The 25,560-nt window shown below is 38.3% G+C and overlaps 1 protein-coding gene across 2 annotated transcripts in view; it reads left to right on the top strand.

Moving 5' to 3' along the window:
• Positions 1–25,560, top strand: part of FOCAD (focadhesin) — a 275,278-nt gene that overhangs the window by 191,220 nt on the left and 58,498 nt on the right. For both annotated transcript variants that reach the window (XR_012495704.1, XM_019750360.2), the window contains 5 exons: positions 7,932–8,024; positions 13,708–13,796; positions 17,524–17,568; positions 22,044–22,152; positions 25,178–25,294. Coding sequence is in view for 1 of the 2 variants with exons in the window: in XM_019750360.2 (XP_019605919.2) it covers positions 7,932–8,024; positions 13,708–13,796; positions 17,524–17,568; positions 22,044–22,152; positions 25,178–25,294 (453 nt within the window). In the remaining variant the exon portion in view is untranslated. The remainder of the gene's footprint in view (positions 1–7,931; positions 8,025–13,707; positions 13,797–17,523; positions 17,569–22,043; positions 22,153–25,177; positions 25,295–25,560) is intronic.

Below are 25,560 nucleotides of genomic sequence, written 5' to 3'. Positions count from 1 at the left end.
GATCTAAATCTGACTTGGGTTTGATCTGACATACCAGGAGCAGTTCTGTATACAGTTGTCTCCCCTTATCCACAGGGATAAGCCCCAAGACCTCCAAAATCACAGATAGTACCAAACCCAATATAGATTATGCTTTTTTCTATACCTACATATCTATGATAAAGTTTAATTTATAAATAAGACACAGTAAGAGATTAGCAACAATAACTAAAAATAGACCAATTTAATAATATACTGTAATAAAAGTTATGTGAATATGGTCTCTCTCTCAAAATATCTTATTATACTATGTTTGCCTCTCTTTTTGTGATGATACAATGCTTTCATGATGAGATGAAGTGAGGCGAATGACGTATATATTGTGATGTAACATTAGGCGACTGTCAGGGATACACAAGCACTGTGATATTGCGACAGTCCACCTGATTACTGAGACAGCTATTAAGTGACCAACAGGAGGGTAGCATATACATCATGGATATGGTGGACAGAGGGATGATTCACATCCTGGCAGGATGGCACAAGGTGGTGCAAGATTTCATCATGCTACTCACAATGATGCTCAATTTAAAACTAATGAGTTGTTTATTTCTAGAATTTTCCATTTAATATTTTAATACTGTGTTCAACTGTGGTAACTGAAACCTCAAAGCGAAACTGCAGATAAGGGGGACTACTGTAATCACAGCTTTCTTTAAGACTAACATGCCCTCTCTCTCTTTGCTCCTTTGAACAGGGGCCAACCAAGGGTCATTGCAGGTCTACTAGGGCTTCTCTAAGCTCAAGGGACTGTCCTCGTCCCTCTGATTTAAAACTACTACTTCTCTTCCTGAGACTAGCTTGACTCCTGTTGATGAGGAAGCTGAAGGTGAATGACAGTTTCCTTCCCTGTCTCGTCATCCTGCAGCAGTTCTAACTCTGACATGACACTCCCCTAAATTGGATGATACTGATTTGTCCCGGGGTGAGAATGGCAATCTTACTTCATTATTTCCCCCATCTTCGGGCACATGCAAATTTTCGTGATCCTGTTGCTGCAATCCAACCATATTTCTGCCTCAGCATCAGGCAATGAGCTCTTTTCTCATTTTTATTTCAGAGAAACCTATCAGGACTTATTGGCGGTACTACTCTGAATAAAATCTTTGTTTCTAAATTTTCTTTTTTTGATCATCATTTGATTTTTTGCCTTATAAATTAATTTTGCTTTTCTCCTGTCTCCTTTAATTTTCCCCTGAGAGTCCTGAAAGTGCATGTGACGTAACTCATTATTTGAAATACAAGGAGTGTATTTGCCTTTTTCTCTCAGTGCCTTATTTATTTAAAAACATATTTCTTATGAAGAACATGGAATAGTATTACCATTCATGCAGTATGAAACAGTTAGATGAAAATTCTGAATAATAATTGGGAGAAGTAGTGTCTGTCCTTATTATACATTTCCCCTTAGAAAACACTGTGAAAAGTATGGTTTGCTGTATTTTAGAGACTCTATAATTACCATGTGATGTGAGTTGTTATGGTAACTGGGTTTCCCCCCTCCTATTAAATAACAGAGTAAATGGTTGCTGGAGATGTGATTGAATTGTCAGCTTTTGAGCTAATGTTACCCTGATGGGAAAGGGGGCTGGGTAGAGAGAGAGGTAGACTGAGGGGGAGAAGGAGAACGAACAAGGAAGAAAGAGGTGAAAGAGAGTTGTAAATGTCCAGAAAGCACCCATAAAGAGATGAGTGTCATTTTACTTTAAAAATGTGTCCTCCAGGAGTCCTGCCTTCTTTCAATCACTATTTGTCAGGGGGCAGAAATAACAAAATATTATCTTGTGCAAGCAAGATTACTATTGACAGAAAATTGAAGTATATTATTGCTTATATATAAACAATGGGACATTGAGTGGTTTGGGGGTCTCTAACACTAAGTACAAATGAGTTTTCTTCTGGGAATGTGGGAGGAGTGTGTGTATGTCACAGACCAAATGTAGTGGCTCAGTATTCATGTGTCTGTATAGCAACTGAACTTAAATGCTTTTATTCTTTTGATAACATATACATCTGGGGAGTATGAATCATGCCTTACTTTCTGAAATTGGGGTTTTACATCAATTGCAAACAGTTTATCTGTCAATTTTTACATGTTGCCCGACCTCGTACCATTCGAGTTTGACAATCAAACAACTCCACCAACGCTTTGTCTTACTTGATTTATAGTATGTAATGAAGGGATGGCAAAATGGGTATTTTCTTATAAATGAATCATTTTATTTGTGAAGATCACCCAGAGGCAGAAAATACTACCAAATTTCTGGGCAATGTATTCTGAATAGTAAATTAACTAATTAGGTGGCCATGTAGTCCCTAAGTAAAACATGTGTCAGTGAGAAAACAAGGTCTACTTTTTCATTCTCGCTTTCAACATTTTCCTGCATTTGTGAATTGTGTTTCTAAGTAGGATATTTTCTGTTACAAATTAAAAAGTTTAGTTATGAAATTTCAAAATATGAAGTTTATAATACCCTGCTTTAAAATTTTGCCTTGTCACTCATTGTGTTTTGATCTGTAATTAAACATTGCCTGGCCAGAACATTTTGGACATGCTTTAATAAAATTTCAAGAAACAAGTTGTATCCTTAACAACTTGCGTTTGAGTTGAGCTGTTTCTACTCAAAAACGTTTTCTAACATAGTTTTCGAGCATGATTGAAAGTTGCCCAGAGTATTTTTTCGTGATTACTTGTTTATGATATGGCTTTCACATGACAAATTTTTGTCGTAAAGCAAATACTGTACATTTAATTTGGTTAAACTTAGCGGGTACTTAATTGAACACTTATGTGCGAGGCACTGTTATAGGTACCAGGGGAAGGATTCCGGGATGAATAGTACATGATCCCTGCCCTTAGGATTGTATGAGATTAACGTCCACACACAAATAATCTAAGATGGAATGTGTGTTACAGGAGAGGTCTGTAGTGTACTGGAAGTATAGAGATGGGAGACATCATTTCAGTAAGTCGAGATGAGAGGAAAATAGGGCATTCAAGGCAGAGGAAGCAGTGGGTACAAAGGTCCTGTAGAATATAGGACAGCCTTGGAAATTGGTTTATAATCTACTTTAGCCAAAATACATGTTAAATGAAAGAGGAGAGCAGAAAATCAAGTGGGGAAATAAGGTTGAGGATCTTGACCAGCAGAGTTCTTACATGAGAACAAATTATTTTTTAAGTAAATGATGTGCTTTTGCAAGACTGTGAACATAGTACAAATGAATTTGGACTTTATTCTTTAATGAACTATCAAGAGTTTTGGCAAAGAAGTTCTCCTTTAATATAATAGTAGCTGCACCATTTAGTGTGTATTAGGAGGAAAGATTTTAGACTGTGAAGGGATTGGTTAGGTGGCCTCAATGATCTAGGCAGGAATTAGGGCTAACCCAGTAAGAAAGAATGTAGGGACAAATATAATAAACATTTCAGAGGTAGAGTTGACAGTTGAGGTGGAGGGAAGGAAGAGGTCCCGAATAAATCAGAAGTTTTAAACTTGTGTGACTGAGATATTGATGGGCAATACTGATAGAAAAAGGACTGATAAGAAGAGTGGATTTGGAATGACGATGACGAAATGTACAGCATGTAATAATAGATAGTGAGAGGTGTATGGGAGAAAAGTGCATGTCCCAAAAGTAGCCATTTTCAAACTGTGTTCTTAATTTTATTTATATTGAAGTATAATATACATACAGTAGATTTCTCTACTTTTAGCGTATAGTTCTATGAATTTTGACAAGTACACACTTTCGTGTAACCAGTACCACGGTCAAGATAAAAACAGTTCTGTCACCCTCGAATTCCTCGAATTCCCCCATGCTCCTTTGTAGTCAGCCCCTTCGCCCTCCCCATCTCCTTATAACCACTGATCTCTTTGATGTCCCTCTAGTTAAAACTGTTTTAGAGAATCCTAGGGACCACGACAAACTAGGGTCTGATGATCCAGAGGGCTGAGCACCAAACCCCCAGGCTTTGTACTCACTTCCCTTCTCTGTTTTGTCTTATATGTTGGCATTCCACTTACTATTTATTTAATATTTGAGGTGGGGTGGGAAAAAATTATGTAGCAAATATTTGAAGACTATTATTCTACAATGCTGCTTATACATCTGTCTGAGCCTCCGTTATCTCTCACCTGGATTGTTGCAATAGCCTCTGAGTACATTTCCCTGCTTTGAGCTTTGCCCCCTGTGATTCTCACCATAGCTGTCTGCATGATTCCTTTACAATACGGATTAGATTATGTGGTTCTTCTCAAAATCTTATAGTGGCTCCGCCTTTGGTAAGAGTAAAGCAAGGTCTGAAAAATGGCCTAGAAGGCCCTGCATTCTCTGGGTCCCCTGGTAATTCCCTAGTCTCCTCTCTTCCCACTCCCTTCTGTGCCCACTCTGTCTGTGCTTCTTTCTGTTCCTCAAACAGGTCAGCCGTGTGCTCACTTTAGGACCTTTGCCTTACCTTTTTTTTTTAATTAAGGTAAAATTCATATAACATACAACTAACCACTTTAAAGTATACATCTCTTGGCATTTAGTACATACGCTGTATTCAACCATCACCTCTGACTAGTTCCAAAACATTCTCATCACCCTCAAATGGGACCAGGTATCCATTAAGCAGTCACTCACCATCCCTCCTCCCTTCTTTCTCTAGCTCTTCTCTCCTTCCTCGCCTCCCCTGGCAACCACTAATTTGCTTTCTGTCTCTATGGATTTACCTAGTCTGGACATTTCATATAAATGGACTCATACAATATGAGACCTTTCGTGTCTGGCTTTTTTCACTTTTGCATAATGTTTTCAAGGTTCATATACATTGTAGCATGTGTCAGTACTGCGTTCCTTTTCGTGGCTGAATAATCGTGTATTGCAGATATACCATATTTTGTTTATCCATTCATTTATTCATGAACTTTTTTATTATTTGCACCTTTTGGCTATTGTGAAAGAGCTAATATGAATGTTCGTGCACAGGTATTTGTCTGAATACACATTGTCATTTCTCTTGGGTATATACACCTAGTAGTGAAATTGGTGAGTCATATGGTAAGTCTATGTTTAACCTCTTGAGGAACTGCCAAACTTTCCCATAGCATCTGAACCATTTTACATTCCCACCAGCATGCACCTTGGTTTTTACATCTTCATCTCCTTCCAGTTTTTACTCAGACTTCACTTTCTCGGTGAGATCTACCCAGACCACCCTATTTAACCCTGTAACCTGCTCCAGCACCCCTTGCCTCATTAACATTCTTCTCCCCCTGACCCGACTTGCATGTTTCCCTAACATGGTCTCTTTTTTAGGCACATGCTTAATATTTCATTATACTTACTACCTCTTAGATACAGAAACTCTTCTTCCTACTCTTCCCTAAATGATAGGACCTGCTCATCTCAGCAGTCCATCAGACACCTGTCATTGCAAGGGTATGTGCAGTTAGTTATAGAAAAAAGTAAATTTCACATATTCCTTAAAACTTGGTGCACAATGATTGAGAACCCTGCTTTGTCATCAGCTGAATAACAAGGTTATACAGTCATGATTTGGAATTATTTTGTTGATTGAGTTTCCATTAAAGGCTTCTCACAAGCACAGCAAATCACACACAATGTTTATCCATTAAAAACACTCATTGTATTTTTCAGCCTAGCAACACTGGCCTATATGGACCATCCTAAAATGTGTTTTTGTTAAAAGTGATCAAGGAAGTCTCTTGCCTGGAACACAACTGGAGTGTAGGGGACAACTGTCTTCTAGCTGATTCCCTAAATCTCCCTTCACTAATGGAAAGAGCAGGAGAGTGCATCTTCAAGAGATTTATTCACCGCTATCTCCATAGAGCACTAAGACCAGCTATAATCTCATAAAACGTGAGGAGGTCAGGCTGGTGTCTGGGCTCAAGCGTTTTACTACATCTCTGCACCCACCTTCAGATGTGGTTGGAGAAGCAGAAGGAGAATAAGCTTTCACCTTCAGCTTATAATTTCCTTTTAAATAGGTTTCCTGGCACAAATGTCTTTGTTCTTAGAAGCTCAACGTTTGATTTGCTCATTTTCTTTTACATTTTTTCCATAAGGCTTTCTTTTTTCACCTCAGGTTTCAGAAGCAATTAAGACCATTCTCTTTCGAAAAACATTCAGTGCTCTTATTGCCAATTTCCTGAAGCGATGAATATTCTCAGTAGTGCAATGATGTCTATGAATTATTTGGCAGGGAAGTTTTTGAATACTTTGAGGTTCTGAAGTAAGAGATGAAAGTTTTGGTTGTGGTGTCTGAGTGTTCTTTCTGTTAAACCTAGTTCTCAAAATAGGACTTAAAAATAGTTAATGAATTTTATGAAAAGGGAACAGAATTGATAGGAAAAACATTAAAGAAACTTCCCTGCACTTTGGAAACAGAGGGCAAGGCCAAGGACTGATTAATGCCTCCCCAGTCAGAAATGTAGTCTACGGGAGTCTGCTTTTTCCATAACAAGAAAAGCAGGAATTGGTGGGCCTGTTCCTTCAAAGATGTTTGTAACATACTGACAAGCCTCCCCCTACCCCACTCAACAGACAGAGTATTTAATCAGAAAAAGGAGAAAACTATCTTTGTCATTTTCTTAAGTTCATTTCGTGGTTCCAGTATCTTTTACATACTGTTTGAGTATCTAATTTTCGTAAATGCAGCAGTGGATTACGGTGATAGATAGCAGACAGAATTAATCTTTGTTTCTTAGTCCCCATAGATTCTTCATAATTTTGCCTTGGAGTCTGTTTGTGCTCATTACTGACTCTCGCACTGGAAACCTCTCTGTAGACACAGATCAGTTGATAATCCTCATATCTTCTCATAATACCTTGCGTGTAGTAGGCCCACACTGAGTCTGGAATTAAAGAAAATACCAGGGGCCATGGGAACCAACTATATTCAGAGAGGCTGTTCTCTTCCCTATCACAAAGCACTTGAGAAAATTAATTTTTAGAATACAATAAAACCTCCCTAAACACTCCAGTTATCATGATTCTAGAGTAATTATATAGAAATTTGGGGGGAAGGGTTGTTGTTGGGGTTTTTTGTTTTGTTTTGTTTTTGTCTGTAGGACATCGACTAAAGTTTTAGTTGTTTGAGTTTGATGAGATGAGTTACAGGAAACATGAAATGTGATGCACTGTGACTGTTTTTCTTGAGTGATCCTTCTTTAACAGAAGCAGACCTTGGGAAGATTTGTTTCAAGATAGCCATATACTAATAGGTAGAAACAGAAATGACTATGAAAACCAGATGTTGTGTCTGGGCCTCGCTTCAGAAACAGGGTTTCAGTGTTGGCATATTTCATTTTTCGCTTGTTTACCCACACTGATTAAAGGGCATTTATCTAGTGGTGTGCACAATTGCTGAGTGCGGTACTCATTTGCATGGTCTTGCCATCCTGGTTTCTACACAACATGATATTTCTGTTGGCAATTTAAGTTTATTACTTCAGAAATTGTCATATTGGAAACCCAGGATGTGAGCAATATTTATTTTTATTTAAAATTACTAGGGGGATTTGTTAGACAATACCTCGTTTCCTGACATTGGCAAGGGGCTTTATAGAATTTCCCCCTAATTTGCAGGGACATATTTGTATTACATATACATCATAACTTGTTATTATTGTAGGATTTTATTTGCTTTAATTTAGAAAATTTCAGGCTTATTTTATTTTGCCTTTACAAGACTCTAATCTCTTCTCCTTTGAAAATTTCCGAAAGACCTTATTTGTGGTTATGCTCCTAGACGGATTCGGTTTGTTTTAGAACATAAACCATTTAAATAAGGGGAAAGAAAGAATTGATGACATAGTTTAATTTTTTTCTGTTTTAATACTGTGTAGTCTAACTCATGTTGTGGTACATCTTTCCCACAGGTTCACATCCAGCTTTCAGAGTGGCACCGTGCCATTTTTCTCCCACAAGCATGGCTGGCATATATGAATAGAGCTTATCATGCCATTTTACAGGTAATGAAACCATAGGATGGTTTGCTTCAGGCGAGTGTGTCCTTCTTATCTCAAATTTTACTGCAAAGATGTATTTAATATAAAAGCACTTAGGAAAATAGCATCATCAAACACGCGATGGTTATATTTGCTCCTAAAAGAATGTAAGGCGTAAATGTACATAACTGCACTTAAATTTCAAATGTTGATGCCCCCCCCCCAACCTGTGTCCCATCCAGAGCTCTCTCCTGAGTGCTACTCCTGCTTCCTGCTGCTTTTTGAACATCTTCCAGATGTCCCACAGGCTCCCCTTTGGATGTCCCACGTGTCTCCCTTAGATGTCCTAGGGCACCTCAACTTGAGCGCATCCCAAACAGAGCTCATCGTCTGCCTTTGTACCTGTGTTTCCTCAAGCTGGACCTGCTTACATCGCCAATCTTCTCTCATAACCCTTCCTCTGAAAAAGTTCAGTCTTGCTGCACTGTTTTCCAAACTCAGCATGTCTCTCCTAGCCTCTTGACATGTGTACACTGTTCCATCTGGCACAGGTACTGCCATTCCTTCTTTGCCCACCTAATTTCTACTTCTTCATTAGATCATTTTATCTGGAAAGGCACCTGTGTGCCCCCACCTCCCACTGGGTTGTATGCCCCTCTTATGCTTCGTTAGAACCCATGCTTCTCTTTTTGAAGCCCTTATCACCTTAGATATTTGTCTGGGGCCTCCCTTCGGTTGTCTCAGCTCCTTAAAGCTAGAAGCTCTGTTTTCTTCTCTGTTGTCTCTCTAGAATCTGATAAGAGCATCTAAAACATAATAGGTGCTTATTAGACGAATGAATTATACTCAATTTGACGTCATTTAATGCAATAATATAAGTTGTAGTTTGTAAATTTTTTAAATTAGAAATAATTTTTAATCAGTTTGGAAGTATATGAACAGTTAACATTATAAGAAAACAACTAACTCTTCTTTTTCCTAGCATAAAATTCATTTTTAAGGATGATAGAAAAAATCTGATGGTTCTTAAGTAATTTATGGCCCAGAGTATGATTTTCATGGAGTCTCAGGAAGGGTGGTGTCATGGTTAAAGCTAACAGCTGTCCTGAAAGATGGTGGTAGGGAAGGCGGGTGGGAAGAAGGACTAAGCATCAGAGCATTGGTGTTCTCATCTTAAACCCTTGTTGCAACACATTTTATTGAGTGTAGAATTTGTAAAGTGCTGGTGCACCTTCAGAGATTCTGAGTCATTAGAACTGAGTAGGGGACCAGGAATCTCCATGTTTACCAAGTTGCCAGGTAATTTAATGCAGCTTGTCTATCAAGCACACTCTGAGCAACAGTGTTTTATTCATGTTTCCCCAAACCATACTGGACTCCACATTTTAAAGAGGTTCCCTTGTAACCACTTTCCTTTTGCTCAGCTCACCTACTTTTTTATCCTCAGCTGCATCTAGGCACAGTTTTGAATAGATGTGTGAGGGAATGAATGCATTACTCAGACACACCCTCCTTATTCTAGAAGAATCTTCTCTCATGACCCTGTTAGAAGAGTGAGATGGCAAGTCAGAATATGTGGTTTTTCTCACATTTATTTTTCCCTGCATAATTCTGAAATGTTTTCCTTCACCAAACATTTATGGAGTACTTTTTACTGGCCAGGCATATGTGATACAAAGGGGACTAAACCATTCCTTCCTCTCAATGAGCTCCCAGTCCAGTGCGGGAGACTAACATGTCCGCTAGCAACTCCAATGCAACATCTGTGAGGCTTTAATAGAAGATGTACAGAGTACTACAGGCGCCTGGAGAAAGCAAGGATACCTCCTCCTCCTGCAGAATGAACTGAGAATTGTACTTTGCCCTTAGCATAAGGAAGGCTACATTGAACAGGATTGTGGTATAACTAACTCATGCAGGTGACTTGCAATTGATTAGAAAAAGAATCTCCATGGTTTTTACAATAAGAGCTACCATTTATTGAATAACTAGTGTGTGTCCAATACTTAACATATATTATTTCAATTAATCTTCACAGAAACCCTGTGAAATGGGTGTTGTTAACCACACATATAATGGGATTATAGATGGGGAAGCAGGATTAGCTAGGAAAGCAGAACAGATGGTGCAAAACCCAACAGTCAGTTCAAAAGAACTGGATCTTAACTGGAATTTGTTTGACTCCAGCACCTCAGCCTTTCCCACTGCGTCCTGCACTTTCCCTAACACATAATGTTTCACATTAGTTATAACAACACATAATGCAAATTGCTTTAATATTTTAAAGGACAGATCTATTTCTGAAAAGCCAGCTGAGTATTTTTAGTAACACAGGTCAATTATCCTGCATTTCTACTGTTGTGATAGTGCACATCTTTGTTTATTCATCAATTAAAATGTCTTTACTTTGGATATTGAATAAATCTGGGTTCATTGAGAATTGGTGACAAAAGAAGTGAAAAATCATAGACTATAATAAGGGTTTCAGTATTATTTGAAAATACAGCAATGCTTTTTAGGCTGGCACTATTACTTGAAGGTAGACTGATGCATTGTGACTGTTCCAAGTTTCTTAAATAAGTCCACACTTAGACTTTATGGTATCTTAAAAGAATTAGAGCAACTGCCATACTCCTTGTCCCTGTTAAGAATTTCTGTCCTGAAGGATACTTCTGTGCGGGAGTTATAGATACTTCCATCTGGTGCTAGACATATTTTGTAGCATTAAAGTAGAGGATCATTACAGGAGCCATATTTGATTCAATTAAACATAGGAGACATGCGAAAAGGTACATTTTCGGTTATTTCCTGGGGGTTGATTATGTTGTGAGTAAGTACAACATCTGAGCGTGGCTAGCAGCTTTTGCTTAGGCGTCTGCTTCCAGCCTTATCTGATGTTTCCACAAGATGTGGGATTTTGAATTATAAGCATATCAAAGTGGTTGATGTGGGGAGGAATTTGGATTTCTTCCCATTAAGATGAAAAGGAAGATACGAGTTGACTGACAGTTCAGAGTCCGTAAAGGATCCCACCCCAGCCGTCTTCCCTTGCTGCCCTTGTGGGCTGCTGAGGACTTAAAGTCTCCAGCCTTTGTGTAAAGGGATTGTGGATATGACCTCCAACAGGAGAGAGGAATTAAAGCAGGTTCACTGCAGATACTTGTTTCCTGAGTCGGTCAGCTAGCTGCAAAATAGTCTGAAATCAAAACCAAGGTCAGGAACTATGACCCCTAGTAAATTACTCTCTGACAATTTGTAAGGGTTGTTGGCTTATCCATTTGTTTTTAATGTGTAGGTTTGGAGCTAGGTGAAATTTCTCACTATAATCAGCAAGGTCTTGGTTACATAGGCTGGAGATTAAAAAAAAAAAAAGTAAGAGAAATCGCTAGAATAATCATTGGAACCTACGGGCAATCCGCAACTCTGAATTTGGGTGATCATTTCAGCCTTTTCTCTCCCTGTGAGTGTTTTCCCCCCTTAACCACAGCTGCTAACCAGAAGCAGAGGTGACTGAGTTGAATGAATGATGCTGGATCTCTGTTACCAGTGGGCAGAGAATTGGAAAGCAGAGTGGATATGGGTAAACAGCCTGTCCTGGACTGGGTGCAAGGGGTTCCAGAAGAGGGTGACTGAGAGGAGAAGGGATTCTAAGGAAGAAAAAATAAGAAATTTACTTGGTCACAGTAGAATTGTTATGCTGGTTTATGGCTACAGGAGAGATGAGAAATGTAGGCCTTTTCAAGAGGCTGCACGTGTATTAGCTTTTTTGTGCTTTGTTTATTTCTAAACAGATTTTAACCTTTTAATTTCCTATTCCTTGTCTTTTTTGGAAAAGCATTATGGAAAGTAATTGTTTTAGTAGTAAACAGGCATAATTTAAGAAGCATAACAAAGACAGCCAATAAAAATCATTTTCTATTTTGCCTACCCCCTTACGAGGCCAATATCAATATTAGCTATTAATATCAATATCTTGCCAGTTTGATCACCTTTGATACCTTGTTCCAAGAGACAGAGGGGAGAATGAAAGGGCCAGGGTTGTATGTTTGAAAACAGTGAGGTAGGAATGGATATGATTGATGTAAACAGAAACTATGAAGGATGTGAATAGAATGCCCAGCAAATCTCAGAGTGCCTGAACCAGTGAGCCCCAGGACGTTGTGTGCTGGGGCTGTGCTATGTACAGGGACTTTTTAGACTGATGAAACGGTCGTTGTCTTCAGTGAGCTCATAGGCTAGTAACCGAGAGTATATAAGAGAAATACAAGGACATGCAATTGAATAGTCTGGATATTACATATGGGGGGCCGGGAGGGAGAATCTTTTACTTTGTGAGAGTACACAGATGAAAATATGAATTATTTCAAGAAGGATTTTGATGTATTCATGAAAGAACGTCCTATAAGAAGATAATAGGGGGAGGTAGGGATTTTTTTGTTGCTATTTACAACGAACCTGGTAATGGTAGCTATTATTTGTTATCAGGCACTGTAGTAAATAGATACTTTTCTACATTATTTAATTTGATACTCTAATACCATGAGATAGTTGTATGATTCTGATTCCAGAGCCCATATCCTTAACCCATCAAGTTATATTGCTTCCCACTCTGGAGTATATCTAGAAAGAGATATTTTTCTCCTGTAGAACATATCTTAGAACTCTACAATCAGTAAGAGAAAGACAACCAGTAGAAAAATGGACAGAATAGAAAACTCAAATAGTCAGTAAACATTTGAAAAGATGTTTAATCTCATTAGTAAACAGTGACATGAAAATTAAAACCATAATGAGCACCGTTTCATACCCGCAAGAATAGTAAAAATTAAAAAGCCTGACAATTCTAAATATTGATGAGGATATGAAGTAACTAGAACTCTTACTTACTTCTAGTGAGAATGTGGTAAGTGGTAAGCTGCACAACCACTTCTGAAAATGGTTTGGTATTACTCAGTAATACGATATATCGCAGTCTAAGTTCTTGTCCAATTTAGGGTTCATCAATAAACCAGTATTTTAATTGCATTTAAATAATGTAATTGGTGATGGAATGAAGGGAAAGCATCTGATCAAAATAATCCCAAGTATTGAAAAAAAAAGAATAATAGATATTTGAAGGCCTTGGTCTTAAAGGGACGATATTAGCTATATTTTTCTTAGTACATGGTAGAGGTTGGGAATTATGGTATTTTTATATGTTTACTTGAAATAAAAATGTAATATGCAGCTGTTTGAGAATAAGTTTTGTTATATGTTATCTAAATCATAGGTGTTATATACTTATCCTACTCATTTTCTATCATTCTGTTATAATACTGGTACCCAGACCCCAGTTTTGGGATAGAGTCAGTTAAATTATCAGCTGCTGACACAAGCAGACCATTACCATGTAAGGGACTTTTTTTTTTTTTTTGAACGGGGACTATGAAATTAAAATCTGCTTTTAATAGGTAATCCCCCAGATGAAGTGCTGGGCTCTCAATTTGCTAAACGAACAACTTGTCCAGGATGTTCTTACTTGGTGACTGTAGAAATACCTGAGCAGTGATATAATTATGTCCCCTCACACGTCCTCTTTCATAATCTAACATCCTATCAGGAACACTTAGGCCAATTGGAAAAGGATACATTTAAGTGTTTTCCAAAGAAATTTTAAGATAATTTTGGCCATAGAGTTACATGCTGATTTATGCTGTGTTTTTTGCAGGGAAGAATAGGAGAGCTGGAGCTGCAGTTAAAACATGGAAAAGAAGGAGCTGCGGAGGTGCAATACAAGAAAAGCACAGCCTGGCTCTGGTAAGGCGATGGTTTCATGATGTCGTGGGAAATAAGCGATGAGGGGGAAGGTGACTGCTCTAAATGCTTTAATGTTAGGAAGTTTAACTTCCATATGAGCCTGACGGGGATAAGACTGAGACCTCATCTATATATTTTCCATCCCTCCTCAGATGTAAGAAGGAGAGCTTTATTCATGAATTTTATGTTTTCTTATTATTTTCCAAAGCAGTGTGGAAATGGTTTGCTTTTTTCTTTTTCCCCCATAACTGATTGTTTTATATGCTTTTGAATGAAAAATTCAGTTTTTGCCACTCGATTCATTGCCTTCCTACCGTGTTTCCTTGAAAATAAGACCTAGCCAGACAATCAGCTCTAATGTGTCTTTTGGAGCAAAAATTAATATAAGACCTGGTCTTATTTTACTATAATATAAGACTGGGCCTTTATAATATAATATTATAATATAATATAATATAATATAATATAATATAATATAATATAATATAATATAATATAATATAATATAATAATACCCGGTGTTGTATTAATTTTTGCTCCAAAAGGCACATTAGAGCTGAATGCCCAGCTAGGTCTTATTTTCGGGGAAACACGGTAACTCCCATTTAGTAAAGGAAGACCCTTCCACTCCCCTGCTCTGCCCTCCACAAGACATCGTCAGTATTACGAGCAATTTTACCGTGTCAGGGCTTTAATTTCTTTGGCAGACATCCCCTAGTGAATTCACATTATATTATCTAGAAATGTGTAAGTGCTGGCACATTAAAAGCAATTTAAATTGTTACATGGGTTGGGATGAATACCTTGTCAGCTTAATGTTGCAGCAGCCCAAACCTAGTGTCCGGAATCTAAATAACTTTGCCTGCAGCTGCAGGTTTCTTTAATCTAAAAATCTGTTCAAAGGTTACTTGATTTTACATTTTTACTTACTGACAATTGGCATAAGTAGAAGAGCAGAAGCTATGTGTATGTGTGTTTAACTAATTCTAGTCAGTGTCATTTTCTAAATTTATTTTGAAAATAGCAATGCAGTTTAAACATTATGACATTGGATTTAAGATTAGTGATTAAGAATTTGGATTTTGCTTCCTATTTACTATTATCTTTTACATGTCGTTTTAATCTCATTATCTGGAAATGATTGTTTGGTGGAGGTGGTTTGTTAGCTATACTCTCTGGAATATAGAGAGACACATGGAATGAAGGCTGTGAGAAAGAAATGGAAGCCGAGGATAACTCCGGTACTTTAACTCTGAATAACTAAAAGTATGGAGTTCCCATTTACTAAGATGGGAAGACTATAGAAAAGCAGGTCCTTGTTGGGTAGGAATCATTTGGGAGACTTGATAAGTTGGAGATACCTAATTAGATCTCCAATAGGAGATATCGAGTAGTTTGTTGACCATATGAGTCTAGAGTTCAGGGGTGAAGTCAGGGCTGGAAATATAAATTTGAGACTCATCAGCATATTGACTGCATTTAAAATCATATTGCTGGATGAGATCACCTCAGGAGTGAGTAAAGATAGAGAAAAGATCAGAGAACTGAGCCCCAGAGCACTTCAACATTTAGAAGTGGGGAAGCTGAAAAAGGAACCTTAATGATCAGTGATGTAGAAAGAAAATCAAGAGAGAGTGGACTCTTAAAAGCCGAGGATGGAAAGTGTTTCAAGAAAGAAGCAACCAATTGTGTCAAATGCTGCTGTGAGGCTGCCAAAGATGGAGAGTGAGAATGGGGAATTAGATTTGACCTCTTAAAAGTCATCAGTGACCATGACAGGAGCTGATCTGTTGTTGTGGGGACAAAAGCCAGATTATAGAAGGGTCTAGAGAGAGTGAAAGGAAATGAACTAGAGTCATCAAGTATAGGCTACTTTTCTTTTTTGGGGGTTAATTTTTAATTATTTATTTTTTTCAGTTACAGTTGACATTCAATATTATTTTATATTATAATAGTTTGAGGTGTACAGCATAGTGGTTAGACATTTATGTAATTTATGCAGTGATCCCTCTGATTTGTCTGGTACCCACTTGGCACAATGCATAGTTGTTGCAGCATTATTGACTATATTCTCTATGCTTTACTTACAGCCCCATGACTATTTTGTAACTACCAATTTGTATTTCTCAATCCTTTCACTTTTTCACCCATCCCCCCAACCACCCTTCCATCTGGCAATCAAAATGTTCTCTGAATCTATGAGTCTGTTTAGGCTAAGCTTTTAAATGAGTTTTGATGTATGACAAGCAATGAAATTGGGCAATGGCTGAAAGGCTTTTTCTTATTTTAAGATGGCAGATATTACAGTATGTTCACATGCGAAGGGAGGGTAATACAAGTAGAGAAGGAAAAATTGGTGATGCAGCAGAGAGAAGAGAGTAGGTAAGAAGAGGGAAATAGTCCACAGAGATGTAAGGCAGGTCCATCATCTATAAATATTCCACACTGACCAATAAAATAATAGATTAAATGCACTATCCTTCATCTAGGAAGACTGAGATTGGACAGTACATTTTAGAGAAATTTATTGTCAAATGTTTTTATAAAATACAAGTTTAAGAGCTGTAGGAGTAGTTTGTAGCTATCTGAAATACTTAGCTCTTAAGAATGGCTCCTTCTCAGGGAGTGCTGAATAGTTAAGTTTTTATTATATTTCAAATGCAAAATATTTATCAATGCAAATATAATTTATATTTGCAAAATATTTATAAAAACTTTAAATTTATGAAACTCAAAATATACAGTGAAAATGTCTATGATATCCTTTACAAAATGTAAATTTGGCAGTTAGTGATTGTTTTTCACTTTATCTCAAGGCTCTTCTATTGAAAAATGTTTTTATTCTGTGAATATTTGAATTGAGCACACTTTCCTTCAAATTCGCAAGTGTAATTGTTTTCTTTTAGCTTCAGAGTGATTTTATAACGAACATTTTTAGTTTTATATACACACATAATAACTATTCCATTATCTACAATTTGGAAATAGTAAATTGCTGTTTTGGTGAGCTCTTGTGCAAAAAGCAAATGTCCTAGTTCAGGCTGCTATACCAAAGATACCTTAGCCACGTGGCTTCAACAACAGAAATTTATGTCTCACAGTTCTGGAGGCTGAGAAATCCAAGATGGAGGTGCTGGGAGATCTGGTACTGGTGATGACCTGCTTCCTGGTTTGCAGATGGCCACTTTTTCCTTGTGTCTTTGCATGACAGCAAGAGTGAGGGAGTTAATGAGTTAGTTCATTTGTTCATTCTTTCTCTGGTGTCTCTTTTTATAAGGGCACTAATCCTATTCATGAGAGCTTCACCCTCACCACCTCCCAAAGGTCTCACCTCCAAATACCAGACACTGGGAGTTAAGATTTCAACATGTGACTTTTTTGGGGACATAAACATTCAGACCATCACAGAGAATAATATAAAGGACTATGTATACTAACACATCAGTTTAAGAGATGACACCATTACAATATTGCCTGTACATCCCTCCTCAGTTACACGTACCTCCTTCTCTGCCTCCACTAAGTGATGTAAAGAATAGGAAGATAAAACCTTTTTTTGAAGCAAAGCCTTATTACAGCTCTTTCACCTTACACTAAAATTCTATATATATAGTTTTTATATCAGGAGTCATTGCTAGAGGTTCTTATTAATTGAAGGATAAGCAAAAAGATTGGGTTCTTGCTCTAACAAACTCTCATACCTATTTTCTTTCCATCATTATTGCAGGGTCCGCGATATGTTGACTAATGAGATCACCAATTCAGCTGCAAAGTAAGATATATTTATTTTCTTGCCCCAAATTTTCTGTAAACATTTTGTTTCTTAGCAGGTACGTACCATTTCTCTTTTTAGGGTATTTCATAACTTTATGAATTTTAAAGGACTTTTCAATTATTTTTTTAAAAAACAAAACAAAAACAGTTGTTATCCTTTCTGGTATTAATTCTTATTGTATGTCTTTGTGTGAAAATGCAGAGTAATCAGTACAAACACATAGTTTCACATCCAGAGTCTATTGAGGTTGTGTCCTTGTTGTATAGGAAACAACATGCCCTGTGCTGACTTAGATTTTACAAATTCTAATTTAGTTCAGGGTGGTGGAATACTTACTAATGTGAATTATGTAGATTATTAAATCTCAACTGTGAGCCAGCAAACAAATCACAGTAGTACATTCTTTCATTCCCTTTGTGTTATTGGGTCTAGGGTATCTTAAAATCGAATTTTTAAATACTAGAAACTAATGTGAAGATCCAGTAAAAAGGCAATTTCGGACATATCCTTAATGGTTGTTTTAACAAAAATAACTTGAGTATTACTTCCTTGAGGCTTTTTATCTTAAACCAACTCGCACTAAGAAAATTATACTCTCAAGAACTTGCTTGAACAAATCTCATCAGGTTCCTTTGTTAACAAGCTGACTAACTGTTCCTGGCTGTAAGTTACAGTCAGTTATATACGCTTCTCCCTTCTACAATCACCCGTAGCTGCTGCCATTCCTATTTGACTTCCTTTCTTCTTATCCACCAACTAACAGAGCTATCCCTTTCACCTAGAGGATTTCATTTGACTTGAAAGTCCATATTATCTAGAAATATTTAATTGCAATATAGTTTATCCCTATCATGTTCCAAAACCTTCTGAAGCTAAATACATTTTGCCTTCCAAAAACAAACCCATGAATCTACCTTAGAATTCGCGTTCCACCAATTGTCTCTTAAACAGGCACTTAACTGTGAACTTGCTCTCGGTACAGGATTGCTCCTCAGCCTCATGTCTTCTGAATAAAGGGAAATAGAAGTGGTAACGCTCCCCTACACTCAGGTCTGTGGGAAGCCCTGGGAACTATCTGGTGACATGTGTGTTGACAAAATGAAAACTCAAGGACAGAAAGGCTTCTGTAGGGACTCATTTGTGTCTGCTTATCTAGTTTGGTGAATTGTCGACACAGTGGGAGAGCACTCAGCTGCATGGGAGGAGGTGCTGGCATGAGGACTGCCTCTGACCTCACCTTTCATAGCCTGCTCTATTATATAGTCTACTTATGCCCTGTTAAAAATGGTGCCCTGACATTTGTAGCACAAAGCTCAAAGAAACTAGCAGCTTTCTATTGAAACAAACTATAATTTTGCCTCTTTAGTAGCTTTTGCATTTTCCATTCTAAAATTTGAAATAAAATCTTTCTTAAAATCTTTATTTTAAATCTTCAGATTTGCAAAGGATTGTTTCATCACAAAACCTAAGAAGAGTGTGTTCCCATTCTCAGCGGTACAGAGTAAAAATCATGTTCTCATGGTGTTACCTTTTCATTAGAAATTTCAAAGTATTTTATAGACCTTATCTTATTAAAGCAATCCTGACAATACTAAGCCTGACAGCAAGTGAGTGGGAGATACTTAAGGTCCAGACGCAAAGAGATTAATGATAGATCAGCGGGAAAATCACTCAGCCACCCTTTCTTTACTTTTTCCCATTGACGTCCTCCAACCGTGTGAGGACACCACCACCACCTCCTGCCAGCTTAACCTTCAATTCTTTGGACCATGGCTGTCACAGGCTGGTTTGGGTCAGTGTAGGACTTATTTTGTTCTGAGCCATGAGTTAAATGCAAGAAGTAAAACACCAGTTACAGGATTAGACTGATTTGCTCATTTGAGAGCATTTTTAAAGCATCAGGGACAGGGCTAAGGAAAAATCAGAACCCAGATGAAACCTGAAGATTGGTGTACATTTATTTTCATTGTTATTAATTAAATAGATTTGAACCTGACGATAAAAATCCCCAAGGGATTGGGTCACTTTACTAGCATGTAATGTAATACTTTGTCCCTTAGAAAGCATCGTTGCACTCATCCTTCCTTAGGCTTTTTAATTAGGTTAATGGCTTCAGTTTGTTTCAAAGGACAATTTAATTAAAATGTCAGTGGTGTTGCCTAGATAAATACTGTACTGATGCTGACATGTTATTATGCAAATTAGCTACTATTGCTTCACTGGCAGGGGATAGTTATTTGATCAACAAGGTGATGAGCTTTTGCTGAAATGGTTGTAGATTTTCACCTGGCGCACTCCTGGAATTTGTTTCACTACATATGTGTCGTCTCCTCTCCATAAGTCCCCGTGCTAAGCATGTAGGGAATACATAGGTGATCAAGAGCTAGTCACAGTACTTTCGTGAAATGTATAGCTTGGCCAAGCAAGCATTAAGTGGACTGTGGACTGGTTTTCTCCTATTCAAAGATTAATGTTCAAATATGCATTTGGTCTGCAACCAAAACTCTAATTTCCAGTGGATTTAAATACATTTTTCTCCATTTTACAAGAACAATACATGCTCAGGAACGTCAAGACCAGTGAAACTTTTGAAACAAAATCATTTTGGGCACTGTTTAAAACTGAGGCTAAATTCTCTTTCAGAGTTTCAGGATTAAAATGATACTTTTTATATCATCTTGTCTAATACTCTTGTTTTAAAAGATTTGATATCTGATTTCTGGTAACCGTCTAAATTTTTCTGCAGGGCTATAAAAACTGGGGTTTCTAATTCTCAGATCACTGAGAAGTTAGAACTATTTTTTTTTACCTAACTTTAGGAATTCATGACCATTTTGTAGCAGGACAGGCTTCAGGGTATTCTCAGCTAAAGGAAAAAGATAATAGAGATAAAGGATTTAATTTTGGTTTTGTTAAATGATTTTGTGGCTAGGGCACATAGGAATGCCCAGATCTTGCCTTGCTTCTTGGCATTTCATTATTAGCAGGAGTTCCCAGTAATCCTCTGTACAGAACTCTAACAAAACCTCGGATGAAGCCATCTGCTTAGACCACAAGGCTTCCTTCCTGTTCTCCCTTACACCAGCCCCCAATAGAAATGCTGTTGTTTTATCAACTTAAGGCAGGTCCCATAGAGGAATGAATTAGGGAGGGGGAAACAAAATGACCAAGTGTGCAGAACACGTCTTCACTGAGCTTAACTACCCCAAGGTGAAAGAGAAAGGAAGGAGGGAATAGATGAATAGATAGAACTTGATAATGGCACTTCCTAAGTCCCGTTCTTACCAAATGGAAACAAAAATGCAAGAACACACATGTACACTAACTTTTTCATACCCACTAATGCCTGTTCAGTGATGACTCCCGTCTGGGACTGGCTTGCACAGGGCACACAGCTGGAAGCCCTCCTCAGCTAACGTATCCATTGTATTCCAGCAGTGGGGTTAACAGAGAGTAGTTCTTAGATGTATACACTGATTCAAGTTCAGGTCTCAAGTCCAGGCTTTGGGAACCATTCTCTATGTTTACGGGAACCCACAATCACAGGACTCGCTGAGAACTGAACTGTCTGACAGTACGAGTGCTCTGCTGCCCGAGTTCTGTAGCACAGAGTTGGCCAGCCGAGAGCATCTCCTCAGTGTCCCCGTTGGCATTTCATTCTCCAGGATCACCTTGGAATGGTGGAATAATGCTAAATGTGCATTTTCAAGTCCTAAGTATATTTGAAAGGTTTGGTTTTCTTGCTACTAAATTCGGAAGTCAAATTTAAGATTTTATTGCGAATGTTAGAAAACTACCATTTGGATGATATAAAAGGGCAACTCTCCATCCAGATAGTCGACAAACACGTCCTTTTTTGCATCTTAACTAGGGTCTCTAAATTATATTACAACCTGACTTTGAGGTTGTTGGCTTTGACGTATTAAGAAAAAGAAGGGGAGGGTAATAATGACTGAGGAAAGCTGCCAGTGTGTCAAGTTGCTAGTAAAATATGCTGCCTGAAGTGGCTCACTAGAAGCTGGTTTCCACACACCAGTGCTTTAGGAAAGCCAGAGGCCAGTTCCATTCTGCTGGGCTTCTTCACGTAACGGCCCTGGGTTGTGTTTTCAGAACACATCGATACATTTATATTGGCCACAGATGACACAGAAGAAGACAGCTTTGGAAATGTAATGTCAAATGATGAAATGAAAATTTTAGGACAAAAGAACTTAGATATGTGAGATGGGATGTTTTAAGTTACAAACAAGCATAATGACTGTGCATCTCTAAGAAGAGTTAAAGATTAGCAGTAGTGTCAAAAGGAGGAAAGAAGCTGCTGGCATCAGGGCACAAACAGAGCTGTGTTTGTGAGGCTCTGTGAAGGGATGGAAGTGCTGTTTGACCTCATCTGCCCTCCCTGTAATAGCGCCTTCACTTCTCCTGGTCAATGCCCCCAAATCCTCTCTTGGAATTGTTTTCTTTTTCAACAGGGACAGCCCAGTGGTCAAAGGCAATGCACTGCTGGCCTTAAGCAGCCTTGCTGTCATCATATCCAAACATGAAGCCAGCCTCTCCTCAGATGCGGAGGGGGTCCTCGAGGTGAGTTCAGGGTGATTTGAACCAGTAGGGCCTTGGTTGTGTAACATTTGAAAAGTGAGAGGTCTCTGGGAGCCTGTGTCTGAATTTACGAGGTTAGAGTCTGTGATTACAGCACCAAGTTATGCCAGCTGACCGGCCTTTGCACTGTGAGCTTTCATGTCTTCTAAGACACTTTTCCTTGCAGCTTTTCTGTTTTGCTTTCTCCCTCACAGTTAAGTGGTCATTTCAATTTGAAGGTACCAATTTTATGCAACGGGGGCTGTCTTTTTGTGATTACATCAGTGGTAACCAATCTTAGGAGGTTAACTAGGCTTACTGAAAGTGAACAATGCTGTCAAAAAATGATAAATAAGCAGTGTTTACTGATTGAAAAAAATTGTACTTTGCATTTTAATTGTAGATGTCAATGACAAAGTGCCTATTCATTTTTGCAAGGCATTTATTTCTTAATTAAACATGTGGCGAGCTGGCCAATGTTCATTTCCAATGTCCTTTTCCAGATAATTTGTATCTGTCAAAATAAAAAGGCATGGATTTATCCTTTCTAGAAGCCCCACGATCTAGCGGCTATCAGTATCTGGAGACAGTACAGCCGAGAGGTTGAAAACATGGGCTTTGGAGTAGGCGAGTCCTATATTTAAATCCTAATACTTGCACTTACTAGCTCTATGGCCTGCTGTCGGTGACTTCCCCTTTCAGAGCCTATTTCGCCATCTGTAAAACAGGGATAACGATACTTGCCAGATAGGATTATTTAAGGACTGAATGAATTAATATGTGGGAAGCACAACGGCTCATACATACTAACCACTCAGTCATCGCCACCATTATCATCAGCATCAACACATACTTCATCACTTCTTGCTGCAAAAACTGGATTTTATTCAAGTTATTCAGCCTATCTGTCCCTGCAGAGTGTCTTATGGGCGATCTGTACTGTATTTTTCATGCTGGGGTTTTTTTGGTTGCAAGCAAAGAAAACGGCTCTCATTTAGCTAAAAACAGAAGTAGAAGGATAAGGATTCTAGAAGCCCAGGGAAATGAAGGCAAAGCTTAAAAAATTGGGTTTGGAGAAAAGCAATAACCACAGCAACTTGGGGAGTCCGGGCATAGGTGCTGCTGAGCCGCCTCAGCAGACATCCCTCCCACATACCGCCCCCCCCCCAGCCCCTGGATCAGCTGTAGTCGCTTACCGTCCTGGCATCACTCACTGAAGATTCAGAGTCCCATCGGTCCCACGCCTACACTTTGGGTAGGGTGGGATAGGTCGCTTGATTGAACATTTAACCAACCTTCAAATCATGGAGGATGGAATCCCAAAGGGTACCATTACCAGTAAATAAGATACAAATAGATGCCATGTGGCAAAAGCTACGAATGTATACAAGGTTGGACAATTAAGTTCACGAACTCATCCTAGTAAAAGTACTACATGCCTCATTGCTGAATATCAGTATGGTCACCTTTGAAGTACTCCCCTTAGGAAGCCATGCTCCGATGCCAGTGCCTAGTCCACCCTTAAAAGCAATTTTGGAACTCTTTTTGTGGAATGGGCATCAGAGCTGTTGTTATATTACCGTTGATGTCCTGAATGTCGTCACAATGTCTTTTAATATTTCCTTTATCTTTGGGTACAGAAATAAGTCATTGGGGGCCAGATCAGGTGAGTAGGAAGGGTGTTCCAATACAGGTATTTCTTTACTGGCTACAAACTCCCTCATGGACAGTGCCTTGTGAGCTGGTTCATTATCATGACACAAGAGCCATGAATTGTTGGGGAAAGGCTCAAGTCATCTAACTTTTACACACAGCCTTTTCAGCACTTCCAAATAGTAAACTTGGTTAACTGTTTGTCCAGTTGGTACAAATTCATAATGAATAATCCCTGTGATATCAAAAAAGGTTAGCAACATCATTGCTACAAGCTCGCAAACTTAATTGTCAGAACTTCATATTACATGTGGGGAAGAGAAAGAAGTCAAGGGATTATTGCATGAAGGATAAAAATGTAATTAGTTACTATGTGAAAATTTAACTTTAAACCCAGAATCTTAATGATGAGAAAGGTGAACTTCTTTTAGAGATGAAATGTTTCATGTCCTTTAAAAGAGCCATGCAGTTGTACAAGTAATTTGCCCCAGTAATAACTGGGGGTTTAGCTCCGAGTTTGAATTCCAGGCTCTCTTGTTACTCTTTATTCCCCCACCCTTTTGTTCTGCACATAGTACACAAAACACCCAGAAGCCACACAACCCAGAGAAGGGGACTTGCTTTTGATTAAAATTGAAGTTTTCAAACCTCATTCAAATCTGCGTGTGACCAATAACTAAAGATCTTAAGAAGGCGGCCATGTTTGATTCAAGGAATTGATTCCAAGAAGATACTTAGCATTACATTGACCTTTATAGTTTGCACCATCTGAGTGTTACCATGTGACTTGACGAATGCGTTGACATCCCTGGTCATGAATGATTTTTAAAACCAAGTTCTCTGTTTCAATAAGCTGGGTTTTGTTACATATTGTTTTGTTTGTTTGTTGTATTCTCTTTCCTCTTCTCCTCCAAACTGAAAATCAATTATGTTTTCATGCCTAGTTAGCTAGGCAAATGGTGTGATGTTTCTTAAATGTTAAATATATAGTGACAGTAAAGCAGAAATGCTAGAGATAGTGATCAAAATTTTGTAGGCGGCTTTACTGCCTCCTTTTTGAAATGGCAAGTCATAGAATGGAGACCTTTTGAGTTGCTTTCTGTGCATCTCTGTCCCTTTAACCTCCACATGACAGGAGCGTTCTGAGGAGCTCTCAGATGTGTTCCGTTGTGCAGCATCCATCCTCTCACCTCTGTTTAGTCTTATATAAAAGGCAAATCTTATCCCTGTTGGCACAGGTGAGGATGCGTGTTTGTCAAATACCTATCCACCTCCTCATTCTTTAATACAGAAGGGCTTTGTACCCTGAATATGGAAATAATGTTTAGGTTTTTAATTTTTTCCCTTATCATTTCATGTTTTTCTTCATCTGCAGGTTCAACCTAATTTCCTTCCAGTGAGTGAATGGGTTACCATGGTGCTTGATACTCTTCTGGTCATTGTGGATAGCCATTACCAACCCAGAGGGCAACTTTTTTCCTCATTTTATTATGTAAGTCTGAGAAGTAAAAACTGATGACAAAACTCAAGGGTTGAATCTTTTCATATCCATTGTTCACATGAAATCCATGGTATCATGTAATGATTCTCAGCCTTAGCTGTACACTAGAATCACCCTGGGAACTTAAAATATATATTGTATATACAACTGAAAAATGAAATACTGATATATAGGCCTCACCTCTGATTTAATTGCTCAGGATAGGCCCTGGGTGTCAGCATTTTGGAAGCTTTCTAGATTATTGTATCATGTCAGAG

This window comes from Rhinolophus sinicus, linkage group LG04, assembly GCF_036562045.2.
Source record: "Rhinolophus sinicus isolate RSC01 linkage group LG04, ASM3656204v1, whole genome shotgun sequence".
Lineage (NCBI taxonomy): Eukaryota > Metazoa > Chordata > Mammalia > Chiroptera > Rhinolophidae > Rhinolophus > Rhinolophus sinicus.
This window is presented reverse-complemented; position numbering and strand designations above follow the sequence as displayed.